Below are 23,484 nucleotides of genomic sequence, written 5' to 3' on the forward strand. Positions count from 1 at the left end.
TGTCAACAAGACCATGGCACTAAGTGCCACGTTCCAGGTGTTTCTTAAACACCTCCAGGGACAGTGACTCCATCACCTCCCAGGGCAGCCCATTCCAATGCTTAACACCCTTCCTGCGAAGAAACAGTCATCTTGTGGAACGCAGTGTGGGAGTATGTATTTGTATCCCAGAATACCTGCCTTAGCAGGCTTTCCTCACCCTAATGCAACATTGAAAGTCCATGTTTCTCACTTTATTGGCACTTCTGCATTACTCTTTGTGAGGACTCTGTAGTCCTTCCTTTGTAGTCTCTAGAGTGTAACCAAAATCCACTTTCAGCAAGTATTTATGTATTTACTTGACTTTAGGGGAAAATAATTAGAATTATTTAATAACTTTATAAGCATGTAGTTCCAGTCTTAAGACTTTTTAGCTGCCTGTAGAACAGTTTCCCTAAAATAAATGCCTTTTAGTTCTCTGGAACAGCAAGAGTATCAGCCAAGACCACTGGGGGGAGCAACTGACTTGTGCAAATGAGCCTCTGCGGAGGCTCAGAAGGCCTCTTGTCATAGACAGCATAGGGAACTTCGACATATAAGCATCTAAAATTTAAGAATTAATTCGGTGACTAAAAAACTGTATGGGGTACAAAAGTTAATCGTATTCCTTGTGTCATCTGTGGTAAAACTATATCTCATTCCTAGTTTATCTTTTCCATTATCTTGTGGGCCCCACCTTTTGCTTCCATTCCCCATAGCTAAGCTGCTTGTCCCTAATATCACCCTTTTCTTTATTATATTCTGTTCTCCATTACCACCTTCAGCTATAGCAACATTTAGTCCCACAGCCTTACAGTGAATCAGGGAAGCGCAACCTGGGATCCCAAAGGAATAAGACTGCCTGTAAGTCTGTGCTGAGAGATGGCAAGAAATTTCTCTGGCAGCAGGATAACTGAGAGGCAATATTGGGAAGCTGGGACCTGATGCTGCCAGGTGTGAGAGGACTGGCAAGAAAGGACATGTTAAATTTGTCCAATTATAGTTCACAGCAAGGAAAACTCACAGGCTGCATAATTTCTTCCTAGAAATCAAAGTATTTGAGATTTTTTAATAGATTGAAACACTGTATTTTATCACCTGTAACTATACCCACAGAGGTCTTTCAATCCTCTTTAGACAGGAAGAGATCTTTAAGAGAAAAGTAGATCTTTCACTGGTTTTCTATTGCTTAAAAGCTACTGATATCTTTAGCCCAAGGTAGCCTCTAAATTGTCTTAGTCTGAAAGCACTTCCTGATTACCTCCTTTAGGATGACAATACTTGTAGAAATTAATCATCTTTAGTCTATATTAATAGATTTCTTCCTGAGTGTCTCTGAAATACAGGCTAATTATGTGGCTAATGCACTTTTATTACTTATTTGTCTTAAATTCATATCCAAATAAGGTAATGTAAAAAATTGACCAGGAACATAAATGCATTGAAGATGAAATCACCAGCCTCCTACTCCAAAGTGCTGCAGCTCATCAAAATTATTTTAAAATCTAAATTATTTCAAATATATCTTGAAGTATTTATGTTTTAAACAAACCTTTATTTTGTGAAGCTTAAAAACTTAAAACAATGTATTTGCAATTTGTTTAGGTATCATAAACTTACACTCATACTGAAGTGGCTTTATATTAAAATCTAGACAAGGAAAAATATTTTCTACTTTGATTTGGACTTTTTAAATGTAGACTCAATTTCAGAATATGATTTTACTTATGGCTTACTCATATGTAAAAGCTGAAGTTTATTTCAGATGTGTCACCATCACTTTCAAATAGCCAGGATTTTCATTCCAGATGAACTCAGTGTAGATCTTAACATATATAGGTTTTGATTCCAAAGTGATGTTTTGAAAATAGAAGATTCATTCTACTGAGCAGTAAACACTATGTGGCACACACTAAACTTTATTCACTTCAGCTGTGTTGCTCTCTGAAGGCTGGAATTGTTCTCGGGTTGCTCTAAAATAAGATCTACAGACACAGCTATGTTATTGGCATACATTGTCTGCTGTACAAAAAAATCCACTCCTTAAAAAACGTGGTGTACTAACTAAGCATAAGCTATACCAACAAAATTACTCTTTTGCCAGGATAAGCAGTGCTTATTTTGATTCCTCACTATAGCTGTATTAGCAAACTCTTTACAATGGAGATCAACTCCAAAGCAGATCCCAGAATATCCTGCTTCTCTACAGTGTCAGCATTTGATGCAGAACTCCTTCTACAGAAGGAAAAAACAGCTCCCATGGCTCCAATGAAGATCAAATTGAATACACAGCAGTGCAATATTCCAGCTTCGAAGATGGACTGACCTAGTCATCCCAGTGGGATGCTGAGTTAATGCACTCTTTCTGGCGTCTCACAGCACATCTTCTTCAAGCATCACCATTTTCCCTTCCAAAAAAGTAGTTTCTCCCAGTAGCTTCTGCAGTTAAAAAATCTGCAGTATTTTAAATATGTGCCAATGACTTATATTAAAAATAATTGATTATGAAATGTATAAGAAAAAAAAAGACTCTGCCTGGGTTGTATGTAGTTTTAGATATAATTAATTCAAAAGTCATCTTAAGTATAGCTGCCACAGAACTCTCTGGATGCTACTTGAGAAGCTACAGCTACCAGTGTAAAAGGGGCCCTTCAGCATGTGCAGAGTGCATGGTGTCTAAGTTTTACAGTCCTGCTAGTCCAGGACTAAAGATTCTGACTGTAGCATTCAAACATCTCTGCCAGTGCTGTGATGCACAAGATTAGAAACAATCAAGTCATTAACAGATTAGTGATTGATCCCTCTCCTTAATTTCTGCATCTACAAGAAGGATGGAGAGAGACTATTTAGAAGAGCATTCAGTGACAGAGTAAGGAGGAATAGTTTCAAACTGAAAGACAGTTTAGATTAGGTATTAGGAGGAAATTCTTTAGTGTGAGGGTAGTGAGGCACTGGAACAGGTTGCCCAGAGAAGTTGTGGATGCCCCATCCCTGGAAGTGTTCAAGGCCAGGTTGGATGGGGCTCTGAGCAACCCAGTCTAGTGGAAGGTGACCCTGCCCACAGCTGGGAGTTAGGAACTAGATGATCTTTAAGGTCCTTCCAACCCAAGCCATCCTAGGATTCCATGAATTAGTTTTACTCTGTACATCACTGTGACACCATATGAGACACAAGTCAGAAAAAGGAACTTCCAAACCCATAATTCTGTCCCCATAAACAAATACACAGATGAGCACTGCCAGCCTTAAGCAACTGGAGTTAAAATGCAAACACTTGATTATATTTGCATAGTTGTGAAAATTTATTAGTTACAGTGTAATGAAAATCAACCTTTTTTTGGTACAGGCAGAAGTAAAAACATACTTTACATTAAAAAAATCACAGCTTTAAAAACTGGCTTACACTGTTTAAAATGAGCAAATCTGGTTGTATTTCAAGGCATTGGACTTTAATACCTAATTTTATGCCAAACCATCACACAGTGCAAGAAATATTCTGCAATAGTACAAATTCCATACAGCAGTGCTGAATACTTTTCCATTTAAACTCAAAACATTGCTGTAGTTACATTTTTCTTTACATACTCTCTATTACAAAAATATCAAATTGCAAATTTAACAGTGTATTCTACAAATAAATGCGCCATGAGCAACAGGAATTGCAACTTTGGGACAGTTACTTTACAAAGTGTATTATAAAAATAAATTATATGGCAAATATCAAACAAAATCAAGCACATGCCTTAGGCTTTGCAAATAAAAGTGAAATTCAGCTGGCAGAAAGACTGCTTCTCTCTCTCTGACTAGGTACTTTCAAAATGCCCGCAAGGCCCTTCATTTTTAAAGCCCTACCAAGAGAAAAAAAATATATAAAATCTAATGGAAGCACTAATACTTCCACGAATAGTCAGTAGCACAAGTGACCCTGGTGTTGATGGCAGGGAGCTTTACAGTGATCCATCCCACGGGCGTGGAGGGTAGTGCACACAGGGAGCTCTAGCGGGGCCGTAACTCATCTAGAGTTCATGCGTAACTGGTGAATGATGACACTCTCTAAAAGAAAAGAGAGCAAAACATTTGGGTTTATGAAACTGCAAATGCATCCATTGCAAGTTACTTTAAAGAAGAACAATTACAAGTGGCAGTGCTAGGCATTTTTCTAGAAACGTCTCACAGACTTACCCTCACATCACTGCTTGATAAAACCGTCCTGGCTAATGCTACAGAGGGAGACTAAATTAGTTCCTGTCTAGGGCCCAGAGCCTCCTGGCTTCCACTGCAATGTCAAGACTATCATTTGGTCGTCCATAGGGAAAAGAGAAATACAGTTGAATGGATTAAACCACAGGGACACTCAAGTTCCAGTTCCATAAGGAAGACTTGGAGTTGGATGTCTTGTAACCTGTCTAAGCAAATCCATCATAAATCTGATGGCAATTCTGAAATGGAGATGAGGAAGACGCATGGGGCCATTTCTCACTTTTTTTATTTAAACTTGGCTTACAAACCTATGCTGGATTTATTCAGCAAGTCTTCTTGAATTTGCTACTGACTTTAAGGGGGATAAATTTCAGCCACAGCATGCAAAACTAAGTGTTGACCTTTTCTTTGAAAGGCTGGATTTAACTTATATTATATTATATATATTATATATATTATATATATTATATATGTATATAATATATATAATATAGGAGGTCCCTAATCCTGATTAATCTCTGGCTCTGCTGAAGTACTAATGACCTGGTCTGTTCTTCTATTCTATATACATGGCTCTTACAGGCAACTTTTTTAATATAAGAATTTAGCTATCAAGGACATTTTTCTCTGAAAAATTGTGTTTTATGCAGGAAATTATTTTTCTTAAGATTCCTTCCCTTTTTAATAGTCTTAATTTTTCAAGATTTACACGACCCAAGAAATGACACTAATCAAATCATTATTGCCTTTGACATTTTTATTGACTTCTGCTTTAGTTTGCTTCCTAACTAATATTTGCAAGATGTTTAAGTTACATTATAAGAAGAAAGAAAAATGAAAATATTTTCCATGTACTCTTAGTGCCAGAACTTTGCCACTAGATGGCAGATCACAGTGCTGATGGTGATTCCTGAATCAGAAAAGCAGTGCTTAGGCAACATCCTAGAAAATATGTTAAGGTAAATGAAATAATAGAATTTCCCAGACTGAAAGGATTTATTTTCCATACAATTTGTCATTAACAAATGATTTTCACCATCTTAGATATGTATACCAGTTCTACCACATTTGAGCAGTGAATGTGAAAGAATCACAGACTACTGTATGAATTTACCTTACAACCACTGCTGTTCTAGCTTGAAGCTCTTGTGAAATATTATGTTAAAATCTGCATTTATATAATATCAGACTGTAACCTCAGGCAAACTCTCCCCTAATTTAAATGGGAGTCATGTGAACTCTATATGAAACAATTATTTTCTTAATATTTACTATGCACAGTATATATTAATATGGAGTTTAGACACAAAATTCTAAAAACTAAATGGGTATCAGAAAAATATCCTTGTTAAGGCTCAGTCACTGAATGAACAGCAAAACTACAGCATGTTTCTCAATCAGTCTTCCTCCTACAGGCCCAATATAGCAATTTTGCATAAGAGTAGGAGAAACTATTTTAAAAAAATCAAATAATTGTCTATCAGTTGTATGTATTTGAAATGCTTACATATATATAAACATATATATTATACACACACACATACTGTAGTTACTAAAAGAGGTGTCTGAGCAGCTATTAAGCTAAAATTAGAGTAAGGCACATTTTGTAAGAGTTCTTTTGGACCAGCCTCTGTAGGAATATGATTATATCAGAATGATATGATTACATAATTTTTTTTAGCGTTATAGATGTGAATAGTTCCAGGAGCTATGAATTAACTTAAACAATTGATTTTCATGACAGTTAATGTGAAACAGCTAATTCTGCTTTCAGTCCCACTGATGTAAATCAGAACTTCTCCAGGAAACACATCAGGATACCGGTTCATATAATGAAGCACATAAACTGACATTTTAACATACAAAGTTTAATTTCTTCTTACAATATATACAAACAAGTAACACCAGATAATACAAAAATCTATGTGCAACAGACAGCACACGCCCAAGCAACAGAAGAGTACATACATCAGTAATTCTACTTTTAAAATCCCAATAAGAGTTTTTTTGTTTGGAGAACAATTCACACCTGAGTGTTTCACACCTAACTCCCAGAGCTGATAGTTCTGAACCTCACAGTAGTTAACCCTGGTGGCATTTTCAAAAAAAAGCCAGGTTAAGAGCAGTGTGTAGCGAGTAAGATTCAAAGTGAAGTTAACATCTGTAAAGAGAAATGTTGCATATAGTTTTGCCTGAGAGAGCTCAGGCAAAATTAAGGGAATAAGGATAACTCACACTGATGTTGTTTTCATTTAGTTTGAAAGATGAGCTCACAGAAACTCCTGCCAGCAAACTACGTATTTCAAAGCAACTCAATGAAATTGGCCACTGATGTGTGATGGGAACATATAATTGGTCTTAAAATTGTCCTGACTGTTGCGGTTTATGCCAAGTACCTGACACCCAGCAGGACAGTAGCTTACTCTCTTTAAAGACATGCTCTTCCACATCTGATCAGAATTACTGAATATTCATGTAAATATTGAGCATGTTTTTGAACATGAGTAGTGTATTTCAGGCAGTGACCTATGACTTGGCATCCAGTTGGCATGAATCAATATATTAATGTGGCTTTAGAGATTACTCACATGATGCTAATTACTATTAGCCGTAAGTGGTTTGTGGTTTAAATACAGTAACATGCATATTCCGTGGACATATTCAGAAGAACCACAAAGTGTTGTTTGATTTTTCAAAATTCGCACTAATGGGTGTCACAAAAGGAAAACGGGTGCGCAAAATAAATGAAAATATGTTTTACCTCTGCCATTAACTTAGCATGTTTACCAATCTTGAGAGAAATCCCTCAGGCATGAGGGTTGAAGCTCTGTGCTCCTTCATTTTTAGTCACACTTTCTCAAATGTATTGATCTGCTAATGACTACATTAGCAATACTCACATGTAGCAGTAATTCTGGTGATGGGATCCAACGTAGGAAACACAGTAGAACACTTATTAGGAACTAAATTTAAAATCAGAGAGATCACCTGGAGAACTGAGGGTGCACCTTCTCGGTCCATGTGTGCTGCTCATGAATGAGTTGGCATTTTCCCTGCTCTTCCCCCTCTCCACCTTACTGCTGTCCTATGTTCCCATTGCTTGGCTTATCACAACTGCTTATATGGCCATGCCATCAGCCAAAACAGGATATCTCTCCAGCTGATGTTGAAAGCAACTAAAAATGCAAAGATTGGTTCTCAGCCACCTTAGTTTCCTGACGAACCATTTTAACTATCATTATGACTCTGAGTTGAGTGTGTTTTGCTATTGAAATTGTTCCACTTCATTAAAAAAATAAAAACCAAACAAAATGACAGAGAAAAAGGTAAGAGAGAGAGAAAGTATGAGGATGAATGATTCCAGATGATCACTTAGGAAAGCTTGTTTTACGCATTATAATCCACTAACGTAGAATACAAAAAAGCCCTGTAAATAAAGGCCCTAGTATTTTCCTATGGATTAGTGTATCAGAGTTGGATTCTTTGTTGCCTTGTCAAATCTGAGGTTTGAACAAAGCTTGTCCTTGTGGTACTTCTGACATCACTCTCTTGTGTTCATTCTTTGATGCTGTATGAAGGTGAGCTCATGCTCTAGTCTTCCACGCAGTGGGGCACTGCTAAGATCTTGCTCCTCTTCTCTGCCACCCTTTTCATTAAAGTGGAAAAACTTCTTATTCTGAAGACCCCTATTGCTTTGTTAGGTTTGGTTGAAACTGGTTGCTCTGTTCAGTGTTATTCATCAGGGAAGGACAGATGGAACGATGGACGAACACAGACACTTCATCTTATAAGCTTTTTTTTTTCACAAAAGGCTGGGCTCAAAGGCAGCCTTTGGAACAGAGACATGAAAACAGGGGGGCTCCCTCCTCCTAGTTCAATATCCTGACCACTCAACCACTCACTTGTTTCTGCTCAGTGAATACTGAAGCACTTCATGCAGAACAGCACAGCCTTCAAAGGAGGGAATAAGAATGCCACCTTCTTCCCCCCCTCAGTCTGTCAGTGCCATTGGTGAACCTGCCTGCAGCTGATGTGAGTTTGAGTCTCCTCAGGTATTGCTGGAAAGGGGGATCTGTCTCATACATTTGAAAAAAGGTTTCAATCAAAAACTTTTTAAAATAAGCAGTACTACCCCTCCATTTCTGTGGTATTTATCTACTAGGAAGCCTTCATGATTCCAGTCACTTTAAAACAGCCCCTGGTTTCCTGTGCCTTCCTTCTTTTTCAGGCCTGAGAGCCTGGAACTGAGCTATATTGAAGCTAGCCTTTCTTTGTTTTGCCACATTCCTTTTAATTCAGATCAGTTCCCCAGTTAGGTTCAAACACTTGTGCCAGCTCAAGGGACAACCACATGTTGAGTGACTAAGTGAGCACTTTCTTGGCTGGAGTTGACAAAGACAGGACTACAGCTTTTCACTCCAGTGTGGGATTACATCCTGACTTTAAGTGACCATGAAATTGTGGCTTGACTTAGAAGCTCTTAGAAGAAATACAGGAATACCTGGATTATGGATCTTGGTGAGGTTCAGAGGCTGCAGTGCTAGAGTTAACTCACAACAGAAACCCTGACTAGACAAAGGCAGTGGAAGAACATCAGGAAGATCTTCAGGATGCCTCTGGGGCTTAGACACTGTCTTTAGACTTGGTTGTTTAAACTGCCTTCTGGACCTGACCTATTGAATGGAGAGTCTTACTGTAGTCACTAAACATAATTGCCTTCAGACTTAGAGGAAATTCCAATATAATACAGAGTTACACTTCAAATTTTAAGACTTCTGAACTATAGGCTTTCTTTTTTCTTCACCTTAACCTTCTTCTACCTTTAAGAAACAAGGATAAGTTCAATTAAAACAGATGTTAAAATTTATAACTAAGTATCTATTTTTAGCTAACAGTTAAACCAGCTGCCTGATTCCAACTCTTTAGGTTTCTGCTGTGGAGCGTAAGTTCCTTTTTGTTGTGCTCCCCCTGGGAAAAATAACAGGATCCTCAGTCTGACCTGTCTGGAATTTCTCAAATCTGTCTCATCAAATCCTACTGACGCCATAGGAGCAATCCCCAGATTGCGCCTGCAGTTCTGGCTCTAGTTGAACCAGTTTGTGTACCCTGGACTTCAGGTACTGTGTGGCTGGCTTGTTTCTGCAGGTGAATTAGTTTCTTAGACCTCAAACAAAAAAAAAAATTTTCAACCACAGGCATGCACAGAACATTGCCTTGAGTGCAGCAACAGTTAACTAAGGAACTAAGTTTCTCTGACATAAGGAAGGCTTAAAAGGCAGCTGTAGTTCATCACTGTATCAAGCCACATTAGCTCAGGGCTCATGTTCACAATATTATTTAAATGACTGTTTTGACCTTAAGACTTGCTTCAGTGCCAGTATTTAGAGTGAATATCCAGCAAAAAGCTCTTAAAAATGTGTTTTCTTCAAACATCTGTTAAAAAATCCGTGTTACAACAAGAACAGTAAGATCTCAGCACCAATTTATTGACATACTGAGGCTTTCAAGTGATAAGAATTACTTGAGAGCATCTGATGTATTTCTGAAACAGTAACTCACATTGCTTGATAATTCCAGTTCCCAAGTTTTATCTCAAATACTGAATAGGGTGTTGGGAAAAATGCTACAAATATTAATCTGATTTTTGGAGGCCATAGGAACCAGAACCTTAGAATTAACAGGTACTGTAGGTGCTACATATGTAAAAAACCCAAAACCTACTTCTTTTTTGATGTGGCAAATTAAAAAATGCCCTTCATGCGAATAATAAAATACCAGCTTTATGGTCAGCTAATTGCTATATCTGGATCTTAAACTGGAGAGCAATGCAAATCACAGACTGAAAACTAAACACTGCTTGGATGAATATAATTTTGTTGACCTTCTGTGACAGATTCTTCCATCAAATATCTTCTTCTAGACAGAAAGCCATTTCATATTTCACCCACGGGTGCATTTTCCTTTCTGTGAATTGTATTTATTATTTATGGGTGGTCTTCCCGCCTTGCTTTCTGAAAGCTGTTTCAACCGCTGGGTCCTTCACAGCTTGCTCAGATGGTTGAAGCATTCTACAAACTTTAAACCCATCAGTTATTGGTCTGCTTGGCTCCATTTCTTTTGGTTGAGACTTTCTTCTGTGGAAATTGATCGCTTAATGGAAATGTCCTTTAATAACTTTACTGTTATTAAATAAAAAATCATAACAATCATGGGCATCCACACTATTTCCATGCTGGAACAATTCCTTAGAACATGCTTAAAAAACGCAAGCGTATAAATGAGGAAATTACAAAGAGGGAAGGAAAAACAATGAATCACCATGGCATTGTGAGGCAGTCTGTATTTATGACAACATATTATACAGCACTGAAAAATGAGACTAACTTCCTTATCAAACCCTCTCTCTTTCACTGTCTGTGCCTGAGCTGTGCCTTTAGATAGCAATTCCTGCCACCAGCAGTCTTTACTGACTTCCCCTCTAAGACATACAGATGCTTGACAACTAAGGTTTAAATATAAGATCCCAACAAAGAAAACAACAACTACCTGACCTAGTCAGGTCAACAGAGTGACTTGCTTCATAGTGTTAGTGATCTTTGGAGCAGCCATAAATGGACAGTATTGATTTTAGCCAGATCAGTGTTTCTTCAGCTTTGCTAAAGACTAAAGACTTTTTGGCTCACGTAGCACTGAGCTGGCAGTACCCAGTGTGTGTAAGTCAGGGACCTGTTTTTGAGTACTGTCTACAAATGTTAATCACCTCTGGAAGAATTAAGTTGGTGCTTAACACTGCTGCTGCCAAACATTGTACTACATCCCTATGCCCCTGAATTCTGTAACTATCTTGAGAAAGCACCTCACCACTGAGAAACACTGACTCGGATGGGAGGCTCCTCGAGAGAAGGCAGGTCACACAGTGCCCATCCTTTCTCTCTTCCCCTCCCTCCCACAGCTGAGGTACTAGCTTTCAGTAAAACAGGACCTCAAGTGCACTGTCTCCTGGCATTGCTTCCCTAGGCCAAGTGGCATTTCAATAATGTGATCACAGGCAGGAAGGAAAGTGTCCCATGCAGTAGCAAAGGTGGAAAGTGATTCCCTAAGGTGAAAGACAATCAGTAAAAGTGACCGAACTTCCTTCAAATGACCAAGTCCATCATTAAGAATTCCTGAACTAGATTAATAACCTAGTTTAGCTGCACCATTCTCATTTCCTAGACTGAAAATCTTCCTGGCGTACAAGAACTGCCTTTATGATGGCTTTTTTTTCCTTTTTTAAATTTGAATTCAAGAAAACAAAAGGATATTGTTACTTAAGTAGTCAGTGCACACACTTATTAGTTTTTTGTAAGTGACAGCTGCAGGACTTCATTAGTACAGGCAAACGTGAGCAACTACACAGACGGGGGGGCTGACTTCCATGGGAGCAGTAAAACCTGCAGAACGTACCCCCTGAGCCACTGCCATCAACCCTGACCCCCGCCCAGGGAGGCAGAGCTGCTGGCTGAAGATTTCTTCAGTTCTATTTTCATAGACTGAGTCTCGGCACGAGGCTCGAATTTTGTCACATTTCCTGCTCCTGGGGCTGCCACTACTGGCTTTCCTGCTTTCATACCTTTTGACACAGGAATGCGGGTGGGTGTAGGTCTCGAGGATGACCCATCCTGGCCTGTCTGCAAAAGAGAGAGACAGAGAAAAATGCCATGAATGGAGGACTTTTTCTTCACATAGATTCTTACCTTACACTTTTCATTGGTTCTTCATTTATCTCTTAAACAACACTATTCCAAATCAAGTAACGTTCACATTTGGAATCTGGCTGTGGCACATACTGCTAGAATATGGCTGAAGGTACAGTCGAGATCAAATGAGTTTCCCAAATCTGAGGTCCAGTGTTTTGGATCAAGATGGGATCAGGATGGGAATCGTTGCAAAACTCCCATTCCACAGCAGAACACAGTGCAGGCTGACCTTAGAGGATACCAGAACACTGGCTTAGTTGTCAGACAGGTACAATATTAGCATTGTGTAGAGAGACTAACAAGAGTCCTCAAAACAGTATAGCCATGTGAGGCTAACACTGAACCCAGGGTAACTGCCACATTTTCAGAGCTGGGGCATGATAGCTCAGCATTATAGATAAAACTGAATTTTACTTCACAAAGTGTGCTGGGGTCATGGCGGGGCCCACTTATTTCTGCACTGGAAGAGCAGGGGAGTTGAGAGAAAGAGACAGAGCAAAGATTGGGATTTCCTTTTCCTGTGACTGTGGTAGGAAGGATGTAGAAAAAGGTTCTCCCCCTCTAGTCCTACCCACAACTTGATGAACTCTCGTGAAGGTGAAGCAGCCAACCCAGATTTCCAGGGATACCTCATGGCAGTGTGGACATGGTCATTTTACTGTTTCTGCCAATCTGCTGCCCTGGCCAACAGCCTACCAAGCACACTTATCCTCAAGTGTGAGTACTTCAGAATTAAAAAAAAAAATATAAAAATGGCCTAAGTGGTTGTTCTGGAGCTGGCAGACTCAACATGGCTCATGTGCCCTTCTGGAGTCTGAAACAGAGGCCAGGCCAGAGTTATCCCATAGCTTTGAAACTGTAATCAGTTCATATGCTTAGGCAACTGAATCCCACCCTGTAAACGCACAGGGAGTACTTGGATAGGATAAAAAGATTCAAAAGGGCCAATTGCATTTTCTGTCTCTGTTGGCCAGATAATGATGCATGTACTCTGCAAGGTCAAAACTGGAAGCTACCCCCTATGAACCATGACCTAAAGAGAATACTTCTAAACGTGACAATTCTGAAAGGAAAATGGGCTTTATCTCCTGCAGTGTGCAATACAGACACAAATGTTCATGGTGACAACTTCAGTGTCTCGGCTGACTTTCATATGTGACTGTTTTCTGTTCAGATAATGGATGAAGACTTTGATCTAATGAAAGAGAACAATTCTCATAACATCCTGGAATTCTAGCTAGACCCATCTGCTAAATTACTAAACCCTGTAACTTATGACACTTAAGTAAAATAAAACTAAACTACTGAAATAGATTGAGTTAAGGGATCATGTCAGCTGCAACATGTATTTGCACATTTACTAAAAAATTCTCGTAAAAATGCTCAACAAAGGAGCACTTTTCTCTCTCCAACATTTTTCAGTCAGTAGCATCAGAGCTTTCTGTCCGCATCCTGAGTATGCAAAGGAAAACCATTCCTTAATCTTCTAAGGACGGTTCAAAACCCCATGTGTACACTCAAAAAAAATCACAATTGGAAAACTTGAATGCAGTCTGCTTGACAGGAAGGAAGCCATTTTCAATAACTAAGAGCAACATTTACAATAGCAGTGTAAAGGCTAATATGGAACTCACATGTAGATGTCAAAACAAGTTAGGCCCATACAATTGTGTAGGGCAAAACATGCAAATGCATTCCATCAGCCTTGGAAAATATGTCAACATCCCAGGGAACCCAAATGACAAACATCTTGTACTCCCTGAAAGAGTTCCACAGTGTGTAAACATGAGGCAATCAAATGGAGTAGCTGGAATCTCAGGCATTTCTTCAGCTTTATTCACATGTAAATTATTAACTGAGGATTTGGGCACTTTCAAGTTACTCATTTCAAGCCTAAATCACTCAAAAGCACTTTGAAAAGACTCTAACTTGGTTTAAATTTCTTAGTTGCCTTCCTTACAGCATACTAACATGTTCATCCTATGGAAGCTAATGCCTGCTTCACACGCAGCTGCTAAAGTATTTTGTGTTTGCCAAGTGAAATGGCACAAAGGTGCCTCTCCAGCCGGCAGTCCCCTCTGGTGCGTGACAGGGCAGGCAAGCAGAGGACACTCTCCCCTGTGTCTGTCCTGTCTGGCAGAAAACCCACACGGCTGTCTGTCTCTTCGCCATTCCTTCCAAGAAACAAACTCTAGGCCGTTCCTTCCAGCCCTGTTTGTCTGTAGGCTGCTGCCTTTTGCTTGATCCAGGAATGTGGGTCCAAACAGGAAGGAACTCTTACACAGCTGGCATGGAGCGCACCAGATGAGACCCCATGGGACGCTGGGTGATGTGGGCTGGCTCTGAGCTAGTGAGGCATTATGTGGTGTTGGAACACCATGGGGACTTGAGTGAGGTTACTAGAGACATTACTGAGAGTGGGATGAACACACACAACTGCTGAGCTGGTTTAGTCAATCATCAGCCCTCACCGAGGACACTGGCTGGTTTTATTAACCTGTGAAGTTGCAGTAAGGCTGGACAGTCCCATTAAAGGAAGAAAAGTAATGTGAATGTACAAAACATTTAGCATGTTTTAGTAGTTTGTAACAGATCTTGCTTGGGGCATTTTACTGACACACACCAGTGCTTTCATGCACACATTGACTTCTGGAATATTTTAAGAACAAAGGTGATTTTCAGCTTTTGTCCCTGATCTGATCAGGGCCCAGCTTGCCCTGGACAGAAATGGTTCAGTTCAGTGACCAACAGACACCTAGTGTAATTTGAGATGCCCTGGGCTACTCAAGCTGGAGTTGGCAGATAAGCCACAGGACCCAAGGAGACATGCAATCTCTGATAAAGCAGCTGGAAGTTAGGTAGGCACTTAAAATGACACTAAAAAAGTATGTTTAGGCAATTGCATCCTGAAAGAGTGGGACTGGAGAAGTAGCCAATACAGTCAGTGGACCCCCGTGGGCAATTCAGCTCACACTGAAGCTAGCCATGTCTCAGCTGAAATCACGCGCCAGTCTCCATGGAGCCAGCACACAGGCCTCAGGGATGACAAGGGGACTGATGACAACAGGCTGACTCAGGTGCCCACACTGAGGCATCCTGTGCCATCTGAGGTGTCCCATCAGCTGCCATAGCAGAAAGGTACAGGTCTGTGCTATGCCTCCCAGCCTCATGTATGTGTCTCAACTGCCACAGGACACACAGCCACCACCACACACCTCTGCACGGGCAAATGAGCTGATCCCTGGATCTCCAGCAGCTCTAGCAGATGCCTAGAGCATATCTGGGTCACCTACAAAGAGCTACATTTAGATGCCAACCTTAAACTAAATGCTGCCCAAACGAAAGTAGCCTCATAGCTGCATAAATGTGTGTCTAGTTTGCTCTGGCACCCAACAGCCTCTCAGCTGTGCCTTCCTGCTCCGGTCACAGGACGCTCTGCGTGGTTGGTGCTGTGCCACTACGCTGGCTCTGCTGCAGCCAGGATTCCCTCTGCTTCCTGCAGATTTGCATGGCACTGAAGTCACTGTGGAGCCTGGCAGCATAAACAGCTGGCACTGATGTCAGGCTTGTAGGAGGTGGGGAGCACAGGGATTATGTGATTATAATACTGACACCTCTCCTGGTAGCCAAAGAAGATCCAAATTCACCAGCAATCCTACAACCAAATATAAGGCTTGAATCAAAAAACAGGATATAGGCACCACAGTTTGTTTGGGGTTTTGTCCACAAAGAATATTTGTTTTTATTTTGTGGGATTTTTACTGTAAACTGTATGAACTGTCCTGGGAACAGGAATTTGGGCCAATGTGCTAAGGCAAGACTAACAACCAGGCTACAGTTTCAGGCTCATTTTGGTCTCCATATACTCTGTGGTCCACCTGTAATAAAAAAAATAATCTCCTAGGTCTGCTAGGGTAGTTCAAGTATCTCCCTAGGAGTGGGTTTGACTCTAATCAAGCTAAGGAGAACCAACCCCCCTGTTTTCTACTTCTGTGGGAACTGTCTAAATCCATAGGCTGCCATAGAAAAGGCAACTACCATTTTAGGTTTTGGTTCTTTTTCTTTTTTTTTTTTCATCAAAGTGGTGATGATTCTGTTAAACGCAGAACTCAATCCAACTGATCAAATAGGCTCCATCACATCAGCTGCCATGGAGACCCTTGTGGGACTGTTGTGATGAGACCTGCTGCTCAGCTGGCCAGCCCTGGGCTTGTCCAGCAGGCACAACATGAAGCACTTCCAAAACATTTGAGTCCAGTGAGTCCAGGTACCAGTGGAGATATTGTCACTGAGGGGTGCCTTTTTTGATTCTTCTTGATTAAATGCTCAAAAATTTCTCATATTCTCCTTCAGATGCCTGTGTCTTTTTTTGGACAGGGTCTCATTTTATATAATAAAATATAAATCTCTAGATACTCTATAGAGTATGTCAGTGTAAATCAATGCAACCAGAACCCCTCTTAATCCATGGGATTCATGGGATTCAAAAATCATGAGGGTCCACAATGAAATCACAGACTCTGGTTTTGGACTCACATATGCAGAGAGACACCACAGTTCAGGCTGAACATTTAAAAGTACTGTGTGTGCACACTGAAGATAACTCTATAAATTCAAATGGGAAAAACTAAATGTTTTCAAACAGGAATACAGTAACTGCAAATCTGTTATAGGAAGAGATGAGAGCTAGGAATTTCAGACTTCCCCTTTGTAGCTTGGCACTGCATTAGCACATTGTACAAAGCATCTTGTATGAGGAACATTAAGACAAAACTTAAATCCAGTGAGCTAAAGAAAGCAGCTGTCTTGTTTGATTTTATTAACTTAAACCTTCAAAATTGTATCAATGTTGGTTTCTGCTAGGGTTACTGAGTAAATGATCAGATACTTGTTTTTTTCTGACTGTTTTGTAAAGTTGTCATTTGCAAAACAGCTGGAGAATATGCATCTTGTTTTCTTTTTTGTTTTTCTTTTGCAGGAGGCTGGGGAGGAAAAGGCACATTTGGGCTTGTTCGAAGGTGCCTGCTCATCTAACTAGGGACATTAAAAAGCAGAGGGAAGCATAAGATAAAGTAAATCTTATGGTTGAACTATTTTCCTTACATTCCAAATCAGGAAGGATGAAGAAAGAAACCAGTTTTTAGCCAGAAAAAAAACAAAACAAAAAAGTTTTGTCTGCCATGGTTCAGTGCATCATCACAGTAGAGACAGACATCTAGTTAAAAAGAAAAGTTTAAAAACAAGTTTTCCAAGCTTCTGAGAGACAAAGGAGTTTGTAAATTAATTAATTCAAGACTTTTAAAAAAATGAACAGTTGTCTCTAATATGTAGGAAAGCACTGTACAGTAAATGTACAACAATACATTATATATGTGGGGAGGGAGACAGCACATGTGCAACCCCAAACAAATCTGTATGATGAATGCAAGTTTTCTTAATGTCAGAAGGCTTAAATGGGAATGGCAGCCTCTCTGCAAAGGTGTGGAAGTGTATCTTAAATACACTTCGATATTTCAGCTTGGAAAGAGATGGCTGAAGAGGCGTGTTGTAGGGGTCTGCAGACTCCTGAGCTGCATGGACAAATGAACAGGGGATGACTATTCAGTATTTTTCAAGATACAAGAAAGAGGCTGTAAACAATGAAGGTATTGCATAGAAGGTATTGAACAAAAGAGCATTTTTTCCAAAGCCCACAACTGAATTCACTGCCCCCTGATGCTGTGGAAACAGCAGTATAAATGAGTTCAAAAAGTAATTTAAAGAATAAATAGAAGAAAACTCAGCCACGGCCTATTAAAGACAAAGATGTTGCTACAGGCCTTGGTTCAGAAAGAAATAACCACCTATTGCCAAAAACTAGGAACAGACACTGAGGGAAACATTACTGTGTGTTTACCTACTCAAAATAATCTTTCCCTAAGCATCTGTTGCAGACTCTGTCTAGCTAAGTAAGAGTAAGTTTCTGGACTAATACAGTACTGATGGTTTTCTATTTCAGTTAAATTCTTCTTTCCCAGGGTATTTCCAACTAAAGCAACACAAAACTGCATCCAATAATAAATCGGGGGAAGGATTATCAATAAATACTGTCCACTGCGATTAAAGACAGAGGTGAGAAACTGATTGAAGTAGGAAAAGCAAGCTGGGGTACCACCACAGAAGCCCAGAGAGAAAGCAGAAAAAAATATGTTAAAGGAAGCACTATTGTAATACAGCACTTGCAGAAGTTCAGAGGAACAAAAAGAGCTTTACTATTCACTGGCTGAAAGAGGCTTGGAGCTGTAAGCAATGATAATATGTCTGCTTACTTATTCCTTTGGAGTTCAGTATTAGAGCAGACATTAACTGAATTATAACTATAATGGGATTATACCAAAGAAACACCAGCCTGCATGATCAGTCTAAAGACCCGCCAACCAAGCTAAAAAACATGAGGAGTATTTTCAAAAGTCAGGAATTGCACTCACAGAAAATAAAAATACAATTTCTTACTCTGCCATCTCCATCATTCTTTGTCCGTCTGTCTCTCACTTGCAATTTTACTGGATTGCCATTATGAAAATAACTTGAAAGTAACTTTGGAGGGACTTCCTCTGAAAATTACTGCTTTAGGAGATAATACCAAAACTATATCAGCATCCAATAGTGGTACAAAAATATATGAATCAGACAAATTCTGATTTTATAATTAAGCTCGTATCTGAAACAAATGTAGGGAAGTCAAGAGTTTCTCCTCACCTCACCCATTTTCCTTCTGGTATCTCAAATCCAAACCAGAGTTGCCCTTCTCCTTACCACGAAGACTACATCATGAGACTAGGCTGCTTACCACTGATTGTGTTCCTCGGGTGGAAGACGTTGTAACAGGTGTTATAGTGATGGTACTTGTCACCTTGCTCGCTGCGGGTCGCGAGGACAGGTTGTTTCGAGGTGATCGAAGGACGGTACCAGTCACAACTTCTTTCTCTGCTGCTATGTTCACTGGTCTCACTGTTATCACAGGACTTGCACCATCAGGTACAGCACTGGGAGAACGTTTAAACTGGGAACCTAGGTGGATGTGGATTTTGTTGTCTTCTGTCGTAATAATGTTGGCGTTGGCATTGTACTTGCGGATTGGAGTCGGGACGGTTTGCTTTTCTGGTGTTACTTTGAAGACAGCTCTTCCCATGGTCATATCTTGTGACTGTGGAGAGACAGAGATTTCTGCTGGTGCTGCAGATGTTGATACTGTCATAATCTGAATTGGCGATGCAGGTCTGTCGGCAAAGGGTGCTCTCCCTCCCTCTGGGGACTTTTCCCTGGAGAACGTTGTTATAGTGACTGGAGACATAGAACGATCTGGGCCCATTGGGCTTTCACTGCCTTTTCCTTTTTGTGGCATAACGTTTGGAGAGGGAATGATGGTTATTCGTGGCTTCTGATTTCCCAAAGTAGGAATGACAGTGGTACTTGAAAAAAATTCCTCTGCAGTTGGACTGGTTATCTCCAAAGTTGCTGTGCTGTTCTCATGGTCTGGTGTCACCCGAATATGAAGAGGTTGACCCTGTTTTGGTGAAAGGACAACCTCTCCAGGATGTGCTGGACTACCGTGGGTCCGGGCTCCTTTATCAGGAGTTGCCTGAGCCCCAGGTTCCCTCTTTTTCATCCACGGTATCCAAGATTTCCTCATAGCAAGCTCATTTGCTGCTGGAGGATATCTCTCGAGCACTGAAGAACGCTCCATGGGTTTTTTCAGACCTACCTGTCGCAGATTGCTCATGATATGATTCTCCTCCTGGAAGGATTTCCTTATAAACACTGCAGGAGTTTCTTCTTCTGCTGCTTCATTGCTTACGGCATCTGTCTGCACACCAGTGGATGTCACAGGGACATCGACCATTCTTCGTCCATTTATGCTGGGCCTCAGAGCACGGCTGTAACGCTTAGAAAGCTCCAGCTCTCTTGTTAGGTTCAGAACTTCCTGTCCCATACTCTTGTTTTTGTTTTCTTCTTCCATAAACCTTTGCTGCAGAACTGAATAATCAACTTGGAGCTGAGAAAGCTGGTCTTCTTTGTTCATCAGCTCATGGATTTTTTCCTTAAGAGCTTGAACTTCTGCTTTCAAATCTCTGCTTTTGGCCTCTTCCAGACGAAACCTGTGCCTCAGTTCTGCCTCCTGGCTCACCACTTCACCTTTTTCTATTGCTTTGGTTTTGGCAATCTGGAGTTTCATTTCCTCCAACTGTTGAGAAAGAAAGTTAGCTTTATCCTGCTCAGTCCTAAATTTCTGCTCTAGCTGATCATATTCATCTTCTGTCTTCATCAAATCTCCTTCAACCACTTCCAATTGTTTGAGGCGTTTTTTCAGTCTTTCAATTTCAACAGTGAGTTCCTTAATCTTGTTGTCCTCATGACAACCATGCTCTGGTCCTTTCCTGGTTCGACCTCTTGTAATTTCTCTTTCTACTTCCTCTACACCATCAATTCTTTTCTTTAACAAGTCAACTCTACAGCTTAGTTGAGAGGATTTTTCTTCTTCACTTCTCAGTTTGCCAATTAACTCATCTCTTTCCTTTGTCAAACTAGACACTTTTTCCTCCATTTCAGATTTCAGTTTCAAAAATTTCTTACTTTCTTCTATCAATTTCTCTGTTACATCCATAACTTTCCCTTGTTCAACTTTAAAATTCTTGTTTAGACCCTCAACCTTTTTTTCCTCTTGTTTTATTTTTTCCATCATATTTTTTCGTTCATCAACCAACATTACAGTAAACGACTTCAGCTTTGTAAGGTCATCTTTTAAGCTTATTTCAGCCTTTTCCAACTTGCTTTCTGATGTCTCAAGGTCCTTCACTCGAGTCTTTACCACTTCCAACTCATTTATCAAATCTTTAGTCAAATTCTTTTCTTTCTCCAAGTTTAAGTGTAGCTGAGTGCATTCAGACTTACTTTTACTGAAAGCCTCTTCCAGCTTCTCTAGTTCTGACATTCTTTTCTGCAGTTTTTCCACTTCAAGTTTCAACTCTTTGCTATGGTGCTCCTCCTCTTGCAGTTTATTTTTCAGCTCTTTGCACTGGGATTCGGTTTTTGTGATCTCTTCATCTTTGCCCTCCATTTCAAGCACACGCTTGCGGAGGTTTTCCACTTCTGCCATTAAGCTAGAGTTCCCACATTCCCCTTTTGCTATTTTATCTCTTAGCTCTTGAAGTTCCTCCTCAGCTTTTTGAAGATTTTTGTTAGTTTCTTCCAGCTCCTCTATTCTGCGAGTCAACCCCACTAGCTTAAGCCTTAGCTGTCTATTATGTGACTCTTGATTACCCAGTTTAGCAGTCATCTCCTCATGTTCTTGAGAAAATGATGAAGTTTTGTGTTCAAGTTCTGCCTCTAACTTCATCAGTTTTTGTCCATCTTCTTTAGTTTTTGCACTAATAATTTTAAGCTTTTCTTCTTCTTCTTTTAGTTTTTGGGTTAAGTCCTGTATTTTCTGGCTTTGTTGACCAAGTTGTTCAATATGCATTTGTCTTTCATCCACCAGCATGAGTGCAAATGATTTGAGCTTGACTAGTTCTTCTCTTAGTTTATTGATTCTCTTTGTATGTTCCTTCTCCTTCCGGGCTTGATAGACCTTCTCCTGCTCAAGAAGTTTCTTCAACCTGAAACAAGTTAGAAGATATGCGTTAAACTAATATATATATATATGTGTGAGTATATTTCCCCATTTTAAAAATCACCTTTGTGTTAGCTTCTTTTTTTATTTCAAGTAGTCTTGCAAGAAATCACAGAATAACTACCTACTGCAGTTACATTCCCAAGCCCAATATTTTAAATTACAAAAGTTAAATGAAAAATGTATAAAATCATCTAGAAATCTGAAACACAGTGAAATTTTATACATATATAGATAAAAATACATCTGGTTTTAATTTCTCTCTATTTATTTCTCTGTTAGAATGATGTTGGTAAAAGTACATAGTATTCCAACAGGACAGGTATTATCTACTCACCAATCCATTTATATCAAACTTGTTTTACAAGGTGGATTCTTCCTTATGTCTTGCATATAGAAAAATGTGTAAAGTAAGATAAAAAGTGAAAACTAATTGCCATATGCAGCCACACATAAACAGACCAATCCTAGTTTATAAATAAACCAGCAGGACAGAAGATTACATTAGCACACAACTGATAACTATCTGGGCATCACAGCCATACAAAATTAGCAGAAAGATAAATTTGCCAGCACATTGACTGTTATGTTAAAAAGTTTCTTCTTCCAAACACATTTCCACTTAGTAGATTTTGTGAACCACAAGGATCAGACTAATCAAACCTCTGGCTACAGCTAACCTCATCCAGAAAATGCTCTTCTCTATATGGTCTGTAAAGGTGTATTTTCAGACACTATAAAAGCTCACAATACACAAATTAGATGTATCCTCAGGAGGATAATAGAGACCTACATTTTCCAGCCTTACCCATGCAACATGGAGATATTATTAGTAATGTATTTTATACCTGTGATTTATATTCAGGATATGCTGACATCAGTAGAGGAAGTTCTTGAACATGTTAAGGGTTGGACTTGATGATCTCGGAGGTCTTGTCTAACCCAGTTGATTCTATGATTCTGTGTTGTAAGCATAGTTTTCTGAGGATGGTGATCCTCAACTGACAAAGAGGTACAGATAACACAGGGATGTATGCCCTACCAATCCAAGAGCTTTACTGTAAAAGCAGCACTCCAACTTAGAAAGACAGAGGTACACATGCTGAATTTACTGTGAAATGGTGTTTTCCAAACCACTGTCATAGTACCTACAACTCCCATATACCCTATCGAGACGTGATAATTCAAATCCACTTGCTTTGTTTACCCTGTTGTCTGAAGCTTTTCAGCTTCTTTTTTATAAATGAGACACACATCTGATAATAGTAGAGCAATTTATGCCTGTTAACTGAGTTGTAATAACTGGAACATCCATATCTTAGCAAAGATAGACTTTGATCAGTATTTTTATCTTAAATGCCAGACTGTAGATGATAGCAGGTGAAGCACAGATAAAACATTCCTCTCTGCTACCCCAGCAATGAAGCAGTGCAAAGGACTCTGGGGCACAATGTCATACACACAGGATGTCTCCCAAAGCCCTCACCTGAACTCTAAACTCATAACAGCCATACTAACTCGGTACTTCAGCAACTGTTAATGTTTCACTCCTTGCTCCTTGGGGACCAGAACAAAGAGGAACTGGAAAGAAAAGCTATAAGAAAAGAGAAGGAAGTCAGAAAGCAGAACACAGGATGCAGTAGGTAGGGAAGGAGAAGGCTAAAGAATACATTTGAAAACAAGAGTCAGATAGAATGTGGGAGTAAGAGAATAGTAGGAACCAGGGGAAGAGAGAAAAACAAACAAACCTTACAGCCAACCTTGCCGGGTCACAGATTACTCTCAAAAAAAAAAAAATTCTCTTTAGCTTTGGCATCTCTTTGGAAAGGATTGAAAAGGCATGCTGGTGGATGGGTCAAGTTAAAATATCAAAAGGTA

The 23,484-nt window shown here is 39.7% G+C and overlaps 1 protein-coding gene across 8 annotated transcripts in view; it reads right to left on the reverse strand.

Annotated features, from left to right (window-relative positions):
• Window positions 1-3,296: 3,296 nt before the first annotated feature.
• The window catches only part of FILIP1 (filamin A interacting protein 1), a 104,969-nt gene continuing 84,781 nt past the window's right edge, over window positions 3,297-23,484 (reverse strand). For 5 of the 8 annotated variants that reach the window (XM_051778013.1, XM_051778012.1, XM_051778014.1 and 2 more), the window contains 2 exons: window positions 18,787-21,592; window positions 6,071-11,888 (listed from right to left, as the gene is read on the reverse strand). In XM_051778013.1, the coding sequence (XP_051633973.1) occupies window positions 11,682-11,888; window positions 18,787-21,592 (3,013 nt within the window). In that variant the 3' untranslated portion in view covers window positions 6,071-11,681. Of the gene's footprint in view, window positions 4,072-6,070; window positions 11,889-18,786; window positions 21,593-23,484 lie in introns of those variants that run through there. The other 3 variants (XM_051778017.1, XM_051778016.1, XM_051778015.1) reach the window with 3 other exon arrangements.

This window comes from Manacus candei, unplaced genomic scaffold (genome assembly GCF_025592945.1).
Source record: "Manacus candei isolate 608988 ecotype Guabito, Panama unplaced genomic scaffold, ASM2559294v1 h1tg000011l, whole genome shotgun sequence".
NCBI classification, from domain to species: domain Eukaryota; kingdom Metazoa; phylum Chordata; class Aves; order Passeriformes; family Pipridae; genus Manacus; species Manacus candei.